This window comes from Delphinus delphis, chromosome 2 (assembly GCF_949987515.2).
Source record: "Delphinus delphis chromosome 2, mDelDel1.2, whole genome shotgun sequence".
Taxonomy (NCBI): Eukaryota; Metazoa; Chordata; class Mammalia; order Artiodactyla; family Delphinidae; genus Delphinus; species Delphinus delphis.
Genome location: NC_082684.1, coordinates 41,992,428 through 42,007,197, shown reverse-complemented (window position 1 = coordinate 42,007,197; position 14,770 = coordinate 41,992,428). Strand labels below are relative to the sequence as shown.

General features: G+C 38.0%; 1 protein-coding gene across 2 annotated transcripts in view; it reads right to left on the bottom strand.

Annotated features, from left to right (window-relative positions):
* The window catches only part of RTN1 (reticulon 1), a 239,495-nt gene that overhangs the window by 28,783 nt on the left and 195,942 nt on the right, over positions 1–14,770 (bottom strand). Inside the window, exon 1 of one of the 2 annotated variants that reach the window (XM_060004463.1) lies at positions 3,951–4,134. The exons of the other annotated variant lie outside the window; for it this stretch is intronic. Coding sequence (XP_059860446.1) covers positions 3,951–4,011 — 61 coding nt within the window. The 5' untranslated portion in view covers positions 4,012–4,134. Of the gene's footprint in view, positions 1–3,950; positions 4,135–14,770 lie in introns of those variants that run through there. 2 annotated transcript variants of the gene reach the window in all.

Sequence of the window (14,770 nt, the reverse complement as noted above, 5' to 3'; positions counted from 1 at the left end):
GAGCACAAGTGAAATGATATGGATAAGTGGTTCTAGTCAAACTTTGTTCCCCTGCCTTAGTACCATTTGGATTCAGGTAGTATAGTAAAGTGGTTAAAAGTGTAGGTTTGGGGATCAGACTGCTCTGCGTTTGGGACCCACCTAAGTCTTAGGGCAAATTACTGGCCATCTCAGCCTTAAAATCCTCAGTTTTGTCCTCTATAAAATGAGAGTAACACAATAATCTCAGGAAGATATGAGATTAAGATATGTAACAAGAGTTTAGGACAATGACCAACACATGGATAATACTGATGGAGAATTTTTTTTTTTTTGCGGTACGCGGGCCTCTCACTGTTGTGGCCTCTCCCGTTGTGGAGCACAGGCTCCGGACACGCAGGCTCAGCGGCCACGGCCCACGGGCCCATTCGCTCCGTGGCGTGTGGGATCTTCCCGGACCGGGGCACAAACCCGTGTCCCCTGCATTGGCAGGCGGACTCTCAACCACTGCGCCACCAGGGAAGCCCTGATGGAGAATTTTTAATGATGAGTTGATGATAGGGATGATGACAACAATGGCATAAATTGGTCAAGATCACTGCCTCAACTGCTCAATTTTGCTTTGTCTTTAAAGAGGTAACCTGTGTGAAAATATCTTTGAAGGTGAAAGGAGAGTTCACTTTCTGTAACTCAGCATTAGTGAAAGAAGTAGTGAGCGTTGAGATAGGAAGAGTTCTGGATTCGCGGCCAGAGTCACCTTTTCATTACTCAACTTGCCACTTATCGAAAAATTCTGGGCGAGTCACTTAACCTCTTTGAGCCTCATGTTGTTCAAGAGTAAACTGAAAAGCTCAAATGAGAAGATGTTTGGCAAAATGAAAAGTATGTAAATGTGACGGGTTATTAACACCCCCCATTACCTAGATAATTCACATTTTTAGAAAAACCATTGAGGAAGAAGCCATCTACTTCGGAGGCAGATGGTAAAACAGCAAGAATCAAGGGGCTCTGGGGTCAGACAGCCCTAGGCTTGAATCCAGCCTCTGGCATCACCAGCTGTGTGCCTTGGCAGAAGCCTCAGTTCATCACCTGTAAAATGGGATAATAAAACAACTCACACATCATAGGATTCATGAAGATTAAATGCAATGATGCGAGTAAATCACTCAGTAAAAGTGCCCAATAAATGTCAATATTTAATAATAATAATAGTAATCTGAAGATTGCCACGTTTTATTAGCTTATTGTCTTATTTCATCTTCACTGAGTAGATTGGGCTTTGGTTTATTAACCAATTGGGTATGAGTATCATTTTTTTAAACTGGGAACAGAATGTGTGTAATGTAGTATAATGTGGACTTTAGTCTCTCTTTAAACATTCTTTTCTACAGCTAAAATCATATATATTAGTAAAATAAATATAAGGTTCCTTTTGCATGTATACTACAGTTTTTAGGATGCATTGTATTAGTTTCAGTACAGTCTTCATGACATATCCAATGGGCTGCAAATTTCTCCATGGAACTGTTTAACATGGAGAAAACAGAAACTCACTTTTATTCCCTTTTCCAAGCAAAACTTTCACTTCTTAATACCTTCAGAGGACATTATCAACAATGTTAATACTTACTTCTTTTAACTGCATTCACAGCTGCTCCTTGATCACACCCATTTCATCCTTTGTATACTAGACCTTGCTCTGCTGGTCTATGGATTGGGCTAAGAATTATTACACATGAGTGGCTTCAACCCTGATTATGTATTAAATTCACTTGAGGAGCTTTTGAAAAATACTGATGCTTGGCTCAACTGAATCAGAACCTCTAAGGGTGGGGCCCAGGCATCCTTCATGGGTTTTTAACACTTCCCAGGTGATACTAATATACAGCCAGTGTTAAGAACAACTGTTTTTGATAATGAGGGAACTAAAATGAAGATACACTGAAAATGCTAAACAAGAATCTTACTGTAGATTTTAGTTTAGGTGAAAGTTCTCCTAGTAGGGAGAAACAGGAATAATTTACTTATTATTTCTCTTTTATGCCTATAAACCCACCCACCCAGTTATTAGTTAATTTTCAGGATAATGGCTTTGTTCTATTTGACAAAAGGAAATCAATGGTACTGAACACTATCAAAGGTCACAGAGTAGGAAAGACCCTCAATGATCCTGAATCAATCTTCGTAAGCAGCTGTATAGTGGAAATGAAAACGATTGTCTTCAATGGACAAATTATGGCATTTTGTGTTATTTTCTGATTATAAATGTCCACATTTTTTAACCTCCCCCCCAGTGAGAATGTCAACTGAGGCAAAACACATAGGACTGTGATGAAATAGTGTCTTACATCTTATACAAATAAGGCAGAAAATCTGCCACTTTTGGTACTTACTTTTGGTAAGAATAGAGGAAATCCATAAGCATAGTCTAAAAACCAAGTTTGTTATGTCCAACTAAACTTGGTATTCTTTCAAGCCATAGATGTATGCTGAGTGTGTATACGGAATAAACTGGCTGAGTCTAAACACATAACAAGAATGAAATGTTACCAAGAATTTTTACAGATGCCTCCTGTATAAAACATATGCTAGTTCATGTAGTTGACATCATTCTCTAAAATTATGCCCCCTGAATGGCCATACATTTCTTATTTCCTGGCATTTAAATTTATTAGGTTCATTTACTTACTTTTGACAGTTGTATTTCCAATAGGCCCACATAATTTGAACTAGACTATTGTATTTTATGTCTTAGCCACCCAACCAACAAATAAGAGACAGAGAAAATATGTTAATTCTGAGGTTCATGTTTACTTTTTCTCTGCTTAAAAGATTTACCAAAGAAAAACTCCTTGGGGCATTAAAGATTAAAAGACATCCCATTCTTTCTATGATATAACATTACAAGAGGAAGATGCCCGGTTTAAAAAAAAAAATCAGCTCCTGCTCCAGTGTATTCTTGGCCCCCTGAGGGATGCTGCAACCCTGCAGGTTAAGTCAAACGCACCTTCTTCAGAACCATATTTGTTAAATATTAAAAGACACTTCATATTACAAACATCCAAGTTTACAACAAGTAATTCTTTCAAAGTCTCTCTTTCTCCTAGTAATCTCACACTGAGCATGAAGGAGAGAATTTTAATGTAACAAAGGAGAGATGGAGATGTGTGAAGTATGAGGCTGAATAAAAATGGCTGAAAAGCAATCCAAGCAAGGCTGGAGGGTGGCCACACCCAGTGCTAATATGGACTGTTTCAAAATAAATCTGTTATACCAGAGGGCAACTGGCACTGTTTTTTAATTTCCCTCCATTTGTTCCACATATACCCATTATTAATAAACAGTAGTTACAGGTTACCCCAATGAAAGACAAAAAAACCCTGAAATATTTCAAAGTGAATCATCCTAATATGTGTCTACGCCATCATATTTTCAGGATTTCGAGAGCTATTCTGCATTTCCAGTTTCCTTTGTGTGACCACAAATAATAAGCCTAAAATGGGTGTGTCCCTCTTAAAAGGATGCACTACAGCCTTCTCAGCTAATGGTTCTACCAGGAGATTTCAACCTTTAGGCATAAATTAAATGCACTGGGATGCATGGAACAATAAGAAAGCATTTTAACTCCAGGAATAAGAAGAGATTAAACAAGTACTGAACGATTAAAGGATCCCAAAAGAGCTCCAGGAGGAGGCAAAAGATGCATTTTTTAAAATACTAGCGTGACAACAAGAAAACAAAGGGGTGGGGGTGGGGGATTTTTTAAAAAAGACAGGACAAGGGGAAAACCCCACAAAAATCAAACACCATCCACTTTGATTTTTGACAGAACAAGTTTACTCCCCCCATCAGAAAGCTCTTGGGTATAAAGCATGCATAGGTCCCACAGGTGAAATGATGCACAATGGCCGAGTCTGGGTCCCGGCGCTCCCGTGCGCCGCAGGCATGCACAACTGAAATAAAGAGAATACCCTGACTTTTCCAGTTGCTCCAAACACAGTCCATCTTCGTGGAATCGGCGGTGGCCTGCATCGTGCGCGCTTTAGGGGCTCGCCGTTGCCGTCCTCGGGGGCGCTGAGCGAGCACTGAGGCGTCGGTGCCCCGGCTGCAGCGCTGCTCGCGGTGGCCGCGGCTGCAGACAGACTGAGGCTGAACCAGCCGGCGTGCGCCGCGAGGGGCGGGCGCGTCGCGGGCACCGCAGTCTCCGAGGCAGCGAATCAGCGCGGCGCGGTGCCGGGTCGGCCTGCGCGCTCGGGGATGCGGGCGCCGCTAGAGGCGAGAGCGTAGGCTCGCTGCCCGAGAGATGGTGAAGCCGGTTCTTACCCGGAAGGCACAAAAGCTGACCGGGGGGTGGGAAGTTTGGGAGAAAGAGGAGAAAGAGGAGAAAGGGCCAAGGGTAGGGATGAGAGTACAACACTTGGGCAGTTTCTGGGACTTCCTGCCCGGCACGGCATGGTGCTTTTTCTAGAAATGTCTTAGAAACCCATGAAACTTGTTGGATAAGACATAGTTGATGGCAGTACAAATCTCAGGCTTTCAGCATCATGTGCCCTAATTGCCGCAGCGCTTACTCACTTTCCCCCTCCACCCGCCCCCAATTCTTTACATTGTGGTCACACTTTAATTGCTTGACATCTTCCAAACAACTGACAGATTCTTTCCCTCTTCTGGAATAGGCCACGGCTATCCAAAACCTTCCTTGGCAAGCCGCAATCACTGCAAAGAAACCCTGAGGGTTCGTGTCCTCTCCTGTTAACCCCTCTTCTCCAGCTCTGTTTGTGGGTTGAATGAATAAATAATATCAGAATGTGGCGCGCCAGCAGGCTCCAGATCAAAGTCTTTGGACTCTGACACACGGAGTTATTAGCCACTGCAGTGACCCTCCAAGAGTGGTCAGTTGTGGGGACATCCAAACAGAACTCAGGGAAGCAAAGGGCATTCTTCCTCAACATCATATTTGAGATTGAGTGCTGAGGGGTGATGGGCATGGGTGGTGTGTATAATTTGCGAGATAAAGTTGGTTTCCAAGCCTTGTGCGTCAAGGGCTTCAGGTGTTCCCAGTTACAATGCAAATGTTAATGGGAGGAGCAGAAAAATAGGTAGTAAGCTACTATTCAAATCTTAGCATGAAATACTTTATCGGATTATATTCCAAGGCAGTTGAGAGAATGGACAGGGGATAGGTATGTTTTGGTGAGGAAAAGGTAGAAATAGCACAGAGAAAGGACTGGAATATAGGCATTTTCTAGGGAAAGAAAGTCCTGGTGGAGGGGACCCTTGAGGAGACAAGACATAGCATGAGGACAAAGGATGCCTTGGGGACCAAAGGGGTACATAGAAGGAAGAGTTCCCACTTCATTTGTTGTAGCATGGCCTTATCTGTTACACAGAATTTCTCTCTCCCTCATGGAGAAGTGGAGCCTCCACAATTCCTCTGCAGTTTACAGAGCCATTCCTTCCCATACCCAAATCTACGTCTGTACATCCTGTGCCAGCAAGAGCCTAATGACAGTAATCTCAAGGTTATGCTTGTGGACATGATTTATCTTTCATTTTATGAACGATATACACTTTAAAATATGATCTTTATGATCATGCGTGTTCTTTCTAGAATGAAAGCCTCCAGAGAAACCAGCTAAGCCTCTGCATATCTTTGTAAAACATGTGAAATTATTCTTAAGGAAGCTTAATAAAGAATGATTTCAGAAGGATGATTTGGCACTTTTGAGCATTTGAAGTCTCCTAAAAGAGTGGGCTTGTCGGAGCTCCCATGGGGCTGATGGGAAGGAAGAACAGTGACCACATTATTACACAGCACTTTTCAAACTGACCTGCTCTAGAGGTGCTAGTGGCTTTTGTTATATTTATAGTCCCTCCCCCCTCCTCCCTCTCCCTCCCCCTGCCTCCCAATTTTTTCATCATCATGGTCATGCTTGGGAATTCAATCAGCAAAATGATGAAATGACTGGTATGTGATGATGAATTCTCACTGCATGATGTGGGGCTGGGACAAACTGCAAATAGGTGGGGGACAAGACTCAGAAGGAGAGAGAAAGAGCTGCCAGGTGGGCTGTTCCTGTCCTGGCCACTTTTCAGTTGGAATCCTTTGGAACCTTGGCCACTAGGAGGCACTGACAGTCCAATGATAGCCACAGACATCAGCCTCAGTACAGAAGGTGTCCCAGGTATTTTCTTTTTTTTTTTTTAACATCTTTATTGGAGTATATCTGCTTTACAATGTTGTGTCAGTTTCTGCCTTATAATAAAGTGAATCAGCTATACATATATCCCCATATATCCTCCCTCTTGCATCTCCCTCCCACCCTCCCTACCCCACCCCTCTAGGTGGTCACAAAGCACAGAGCTGATCTACCTGTGCTATGAGGCTGCTTCCCACTAGCTATCTATTTTAAATTTGGTAGTGTATATATGTCCATGCCACTCTCTCACTTCGTTCCAGCTTACCCTTCCCCCTCCCCATGTCCTCAAGTCCATTCTCTACGTCTGTGTCTTTATTCTTGTCCTGCCCCTAGGTTCTTCAGAACCACTTTTTTATTTTAGGTTCCATATATATGTTAGCATATGGTATTTTTTTTCTCTTTCTGACTTACTTCACTCTGTATGACAGGCTCTAGGTCCATCCACCTCACTACAAATAACTCAATTTCATTTATTTTTATGGCTGAGTAATATACCATTGTATATATGTGCCACATATTCTTTATCTATTCATCTGTCGATGGACACTTAAGTTGCTTCCATGTCCTGGCTATTGTAAATAGAGCTGCAATGAACATTGTGGTACATGACTCTTTTTGAATTATGGTTTTCTTAGGGTATATGCCCAGTAGTGGGATTGCTGGGTCGTATGGTAGTTCTTTTTAGTTTTTTAAGGAAACTCCATACTGTTCTCCATAGTGGCTGTATCAATTTACATTCCCACCAACAGTGCAAGAGGGTTCCTTTTTCTCCACACCCTCTCCAGCATTTATAGTTTGTAGACTTTTTGATGATGGCCATTCCGACTGGTGTGAGGTGATACCTCATTGTAGTTATGATTTGCATTTCTCTAATGATTAGTGATGTTGAGCATTCTTTCATGTGTTTGTTGGCAATCTTGGTATATCTTCTTTGGAGAAATGTCTATTTAGGTCTTCTGCCCATTTTTGGATTGGGCTGTTTGTTTTTTATATACTGAGTTGCATGAGCTGCTTGTAAATTTTGGAGGTTAATCCTTTGTCAGTTGCTTCATTTGCAAATGACCAAAGCAATCTTGAGAATGAAAAACAGAGCTGGAGGAATCAGGCTCCCAGACTTCAGACTATACTACAAAGCTACAGTAATCTAGACAGTATGGTACTGGCACAAAAACAGAGATATAGATCAATGGAACAGGATAGAAAGCCCAGAGATAAACACATGCACATATGGTCACCTTATTTTTGATAAAGGAGGCAAGAATATAGAATGGAGAAAAGACAGCCTCTTCAATAAGTGGTACTGGGAAAACTGGACAGCTACATGTGAAAGAATGAAATTAGAACACTCCCTAACACCTTACACAAAAATAAACTCAAAATGGATTAGAGACTTAAATGTCAACTATAAAACTCTTAGAGGAAAACATAGGAAGAACACCCTTTGACATAAATCACAGCAAGATCTTTTTTGATCCACCTCCTAGAGTAATGGAAATAAAACCAAAAATAAAGAAATGGGACCTAATGAAACTTAAAAGCTTTTGCAAAGCAAGGGAAACTACAAACAAGATGAAAAGACAACTCTCAGAATGGGAGAAAATATTTGCAAATGAATCAAAGGACAAAGGATTACTCTCCAAAATATATAAACAGCTCATGCAGCTCAATATTAAAAAACAAACAACCAAATCCAAAAATGGGCAGAAGACCTAAATAGACATTTCTCCAAAGAAGACATACAGATGGCCAAGAGGCACATGAAAAGCTGCTCAACATCACTAATTATTAGAGAAATGCAAATCAAAACTACAATAAGGTATCACCTCACACCAGTTAGAATGGGCATCATCAGAAAATCTACAAACAAAACATGCTGGAGAGGGTGTGTAGAAAAGGGAACCCTCCTGCACTGTTGGTGGGAATGTAAATTGATACAGCCACTATTGAGAACAGTATAGAGGTTCCTTAAAAAACTAAAAATAGAATTACCATATGACCCAGCAATCCCACTACTGGGCATATACCGACAGAAAACCATAACTCAAAAAGACACATGCACCCCAATGTTCACTGCAGCACTATTTACAATAGCCTGGTCATGGAAGCAGCCTAAATGCCCATCGACAGATGAATGGGTAAAGAAGATGTGGTACATATATACAATGGAGTATTACACAGCCATAAAAAGGAACGAAATTGGGTCATTTGTAGAGACGTGGATGGATCTAGAGACTGTCATACAGAGTGAAGTCAGTCAGAAAGAGAAAAACAAATATCATATATTAACGCATATATGTGGAACCTAGAAAAATGGTACAGATGAACCGGTTTGCAGGGCAGAAATTGAGACACAGATGTAGAGAACAAACGTATGGACACCAAGGAGGGAAAGTGGCGGGGCGGGGGGTGGTGTGATGAATTGGGAGATAGGGATTGACATGTATACAGTGATGTGTATAAAATGGATGACTAATACGAACCTGCTGTATTAAAAAAAAAAAACAACTGAAAGTCTCCAATTACAGAAAGATGGAAAATAAATATTTCAAATGCCTAAAAAACAAACAAAAAACCCAAAAATAAACAAATGGGACCTAGTGAAACTTAGAAGCTTTTGCACAGCAAAGGAAACCACAAACAAGACGAAAACCCAGGTATTTTCAGTGGTTGAGTATTCAGTGTTACTGGAGCCAGTGTGTGGCTCTGACAGTCAGTACTGGGCAGCAAGCTGGGAGCAGCACGTCCCTAGCAAGGAAGAGTAGGCACAGAGGCAAACTCTCCCTCAGGTGGAGCGTAGCTCTGTCAGAATTTTTGGGCCATTAGTTTTCACTGGCCACAAAATTGACCTTGGAATGTCAGCTTAGCTGAAAGACCACATGCTTTTCAGTCACGCTAAATCTGGAAAGAGAAGCTTGATGGCACCCGAAAAATCAATATAGCAGTTGGATAGTTGAAGACTGAGGAGGTAAGATGTCTGATGCCAGAAAGACACACACTAGTAAAATAAGAATCGGGGGCTTTTGATTAATGCACAGGTGATTAAGAGAAACAAAAATGACCTTATTAAAGGAAAATCAGGCAAAAGAGTATGAAGAACGACTGGGGATGTGGGTGTTAGACACACTTGTGTTACAAACTTTAGTTATATGGCTTCCAGCAAATAAGTATCTCTGGACCTCTCCCTCATAATATACAAATGAGTTATAGCTTTAGATGTTTGTTTCTATGAAATAATAAGAATTTATTTCCCAAAGACATTGTAAATGGGTGCTTTCCTTGCACAAGTGCCCACAAAATATTAATTGAAAGCTCTTGGCAAGATCAAAATGATAGAATGGGTAGAAAAGATATGTAAATTGTCCTTAAGCAGTGAAAGAAAACAGAAAGCAAAATAAAGCTTACTAAAAGCAGGCAGGAACTGCCGCTGTCTTTAAACCAGGAGAGAACAGACGGGCTTTGTATGCAGCCAGCTTAGAACTTGGTTTAGGTACTGCCAGGAAAGGAAGTGATTTCTTTAGTTTTCAGGATGAAATTGTGCATTAGTCTGTACTAAGGAAAAGCAAAATAGCCAAGTTTTATAATCTCATCCCAGATCAAGATGAATGTTGAAGGCTGCTATGCCCAGAGTGGCTGTATTGTTTTTGCCTACTAAGCATCAGGATTTTTACTGATGAGACTCAATGGCACCTATATTGACACATTTATTTAAGAAATACTTACGGAGCACCTACTGTATTCTAAACACTGCTCTAAGCATAAAGCAAAGTTCCTACTTTTAAGAAGTTTACATGCTAGTGTGTATGGGAGGAGTAGATAATAATAAAAGAGGTAAATATATATTTCACTTGTGGAGAAGTGTATTGGGGAAAATAAAGCAGGTAAAAGAGGACAGAGAAGGGGTTGGGGTGGAAATTTGTTGTTTTATAATGAGAGTCAGTGAAGGGCTAATTCGTAAGGTAAAATTAGAGCAGACACCTAATGGAATAAAGGAGAAAGCCATTAAGATCTATGGAGGAAGAGCATTCACAGATGCACTGAGTTTTCAGGACAGAATGTATTATAATAGCCAGTAAACTATATCAAGCATCTTATAGAACTCCTTGGATTTTTTTAGGCTCTGAGAAGTATAGCCATTGGCAGAAAAGGCACAGAACCAAAAAAAAAAAAAACTTCATTATGATCAAAGAACACTAAGAACTCTGCTCTATGCCATATGGAATTAGGAAATTTAAAGGAACAACCAGTTTGTTACATAACCCACTGTACCAAAACAATGCATAAGTTGTCTTCAATTCAAATAAAAGATTAGCACTTTTTATTTTCACATGGTGTGTATTTGGTTGTTACAAGATCCCTATGAGGTAGATAGTGTTTACCTTCATCTTCTTGATTGATTCATTCATTCAATCTACAAAGGTTTATAGAGCCCATACTAAGTGCCTGTCTCTGTAAATACAAAGGGATGCCCACTGGGAATTTGAGTCTACTGGGGGGAAGATTTACACATAAATAGATAAATGCAATCAGTGGATTGTATGAACAGGAAAGAGTGGATACACAAAACAGAGAGTGTTTAGTGGCAGAGGTTTCAGGAAAGGCTTCTGAGAATAGGTGATAATTAAACTGAGTTTATCACCAGTTTGAGTGATGGGCTTTCCTGGCTGACAGCCGCGGAAACTTAATTACAGAAATGTATAGAGGCCAAACTGTGACAGGCCTGAGTAGTAATACTGTCAATAGATGAGGGAGACATTGCAGGGTTTCAAGGAGAGGAGTAACATGGGAAGTTGAATAATTTATCCAAATTTGGCTGAGAATTTTTCCAGAATTGATAAAAGACATAAATTCTAGCCCTGAGCAAGACAAGTAAGAAATCAATACCCTGACCCACATCATAGTGAAACTGCAGGACATCAAAAATAAGGAGAAATCTTCAAAGCAGACATAAATAAAAGATTACCTCAGAGAAACTGTAAGATGAACAGCAATCTTTTCATTAATAGAAGCCAGAAGACAATGAAATAATGTCCTCAAAGTAGTGAGGGAGAATAACCATCATCTAGAATTCTACATCCAGAAAGACTAATACAGGGATTTTCAAATATGAAAGAAATTAGAGAATTTACTAATGGCAGACTCTGCAGAAAAATCTATCAAAGATAGTACTCCAGAAAGAAGAAAACTGAACCTAAATTCAGTTAAAAGGAAGAAGTGACATGCATGAAAGAATGCTGAGCATAAACATCAGTAATGGCTCATTTGAGGGGAGGGTTATAAAAGAAAGGTAAAAGTAAAACAGTAGACAAAATAGAACATAGGTAGGAGGAGTGACAAGAGTAAAAGCATTCTAAGATCCTAGTATTTGTTCAGGAGGAAGATAGAGATATTTAGACTACGAAAGTGTCAGATTTATGTGTCAAACATTTAATGGTCATCACTAAAAGAAAATAACGAGAACATGTAACTTCAAAATGAATAAAATGTATAAGCAAGGTAATTTATTCAATCAAATAGAAAAAATTAGGAAAAATTAGAAGCAAAGAAAATAACTAGTAAATTGAAAGCACAAAATAAAATATTAAAAATACTTCTAAATATATCTAAAGAATGCCAACTAAAAATGATGAAAGCTCTCATATTGGATGAAAAAGATGTAGTCAAAGGATGTTTTCAAAAGAAAGTCCTAAAACATACTGATACAGAAATGTTCTAAGTAGAAATGGAAAAAGTTATACCAGGTTAATAAATTTTTGTAATAGTAACCTTGCTAGATTAACTTATTAATTTTATTTGTAGATTCTTTTGAATTTTATATGTACATAAGCATATCTTCTCTGAATAAAGGTGGTTTTATTTCTTCCCTTCCAATTTTTATACTTGCATTTCTTTACCTTGACTTACTGCTTCGGCTAGGACTTCTAGTATACTGTTCAGTAGAGGTGGTAACAGGGACTATCCTTTGTCTTTTTCTTGAATTAAAGGGGAAAGTGTGTTCAAAATTTCACCATTAAATATGGTGCAAGCTGTGAATTTTTTAGCTATCCTTTATCAGAATAAGGTAAATTCCCTCTGGCACCAGTTTTCTGAGATTTTTCATCATGAATAGGTACTAAATTCTATCAAATGCTTTTACTGAAGCTAGTGAGATGATCACACAGGTTTTCTCCTTAATTTTGTTAATATATAAATTACATGGATTGAATTCTGAATGTTAAACCAAACTTGCATTCCTAGAATAAACTTTATATGGCCCTGATGTGACATCCTTTTTATATACTGCTGTTCAATTTGGATTCAATTTGTTAATGTTTTGTGTAGAATTTTTATATCTATATTCATGAGAGATATGGTCTCTTCCTTTCCTTTCTTATAATATTTTTCTTAAGTTTCTGCATCAGGGTTATACTGGCCACACAAAATGAGTTGAAAAGTGTTAATCCCACCATTATTTTCTGAAGGAGTTTATATAAGGTGATATTATTTCGTTTTGGAATGTTTGCAAGAATTCACCAGGGAACCCATTTGGACCTGGAGTTTTATTTGTGAGATGATATTTAATTACAGATTTCTTTAATAGTGTAGGATTATTCTGATTTTCAATTTCTGCTTATGATAATTTTGGTCAGTTTTTTTTTCAAATGAATTTGTCCATTTAAAATATATTGCCAAATTTATTGGCATAAATTATTCATATCATCTTTTAATTTTTTAATAATCTGGAGGAGTCATAGTCATGTTTCCTTTCTCATTTATGATATTTTAAGTTTTGTTTTCTCTCCTCTTTCTTGATCATTTTGTTGGAAGTTTATCAATATAATGAATTAAAGAATAAAATTTTACTTTGTTGTTTTTTCTCTTTTGTATATATGCTCTCTATTTCCGTCTATTTATTTATTTATTACTTTCATTTGCTATTCTTTTACTAGCTCCTTAAAATGGAAGCTTAGATTATATTCAACATTTTTTCTTTTCTAATATTTCATTTAAAAGTATAAAATGCCCTCTTGGGGGAACTTCCCTGCTGGTCCAGTGGCTAAGACTCCGTGATCTCAATGCAGGGGTTCTGGGTTTGATCCCTGGTCCAAGAACTAGATCCCACATGCTGCAACTAAAGATTCTGCATACTGCAACTAAAAAGATCCTGCATGCCACAACAAAGATCCTGCATGCAGCAATGAAGAGCGTGCCACAAGTAAGACCTGATGCAGCAATAAACAAATATTATAAAAAATAAAAGTATAAAATGCTCTCTAAACACTGTAGCTACATCCTACAATTTTGATACATTATATTGATATATCAATTTGATACATTGTATCAATATTATTGTTCAAAATGTTTTCCAATAGGCATTGGAAAGTGAGTTTTTTCTTTGATCTATTGATTATATAGAACTGTAAAATTCTGAGGATTGTTCTAACTATCCTTATTGTTTATTTTCAGATTAATTATTATGTAGTCAGAGAACAAATTTTGTATTACTTTAATCCATTTAAATTTATTGAGACTTGCTTGAGAGCCTGGAACATGATGTACTTTGATATATATGTCTAGTGGACTTGAACATACATGTTGAAGTTTCAAGGGGAAGTGTCAATTAGATGTTAGTTAATAGTATTATTCAAATAATCTAGTTCCCCACTAATTTTTTGTCTATGTGTCTGTCAAATATGAAAAGAAATACTACTTCCAACTTTGAAGTTGATTTGTGTATTTCCCTTCAATTTTGTCTGTTTTTACTTTATATATTTTGAAGCTATGTTATTGGGCACTTATAAATTTAAGATTATCATGTCTTACACTGGAATTGATTCTTATATCACTATGAAATATTCCCCTTTATCTCTAATAATACTCCTTGATTTAAAGCCTAGTTTAGCTAATATGGAAGCTATCTTTAACAGCTTTCTTTTGATTAATGTTTGCATAATATAGCTTTTTCCATCCTTTACTTTCAAACTATTGTATCTTTATATGTTCTTATGTTCTTATACAGCATACTTTTTAATACTCTGTTCTGTTATTTTCATATTTTATTCCCTTCATTCACCATTTTGAATATCTCCTATTGAGTTCTCTGAGTTCACTGTCTTTTTCTGTGTCCAAAGACTTATTAAATGTAGCCAATTAAGTTTTAATTTCAGAATTTTAATTTTCAGTTCTAGTAAATTCACTTGATTTTGTTTTTATAAATTCCACTTCTCTGTTTAAATTCTCCATCTTGTTTCATATATTTATAATAGTTACTTAAAAACTTTATCTAATGCCAATATCCAGATCATCTGTGGGTCTGCTTCTATTGCCTTTTATGTTTGATTATCAGTTACATATTCTTGCCTCTTACATGTCTAGCAAATTTTTTTATAGTATAATGGATATTGTGTACACAAGAACCATAAAGACTGACAGCTGATTTTATTTTCCCATAAAAAGGGTTCACCCTCCCTTTGCTAAGAAGCTGGGTTGACCACATCATTTCAACCAGGAACTGAGCTAAGTCATGGTGTATTGCTGGACACAAGTTCAATATACAAAAATAGTGTTCCTATAAAATAGCAAAGTCACTTGGAAAATATTATGTTTAGGTTACC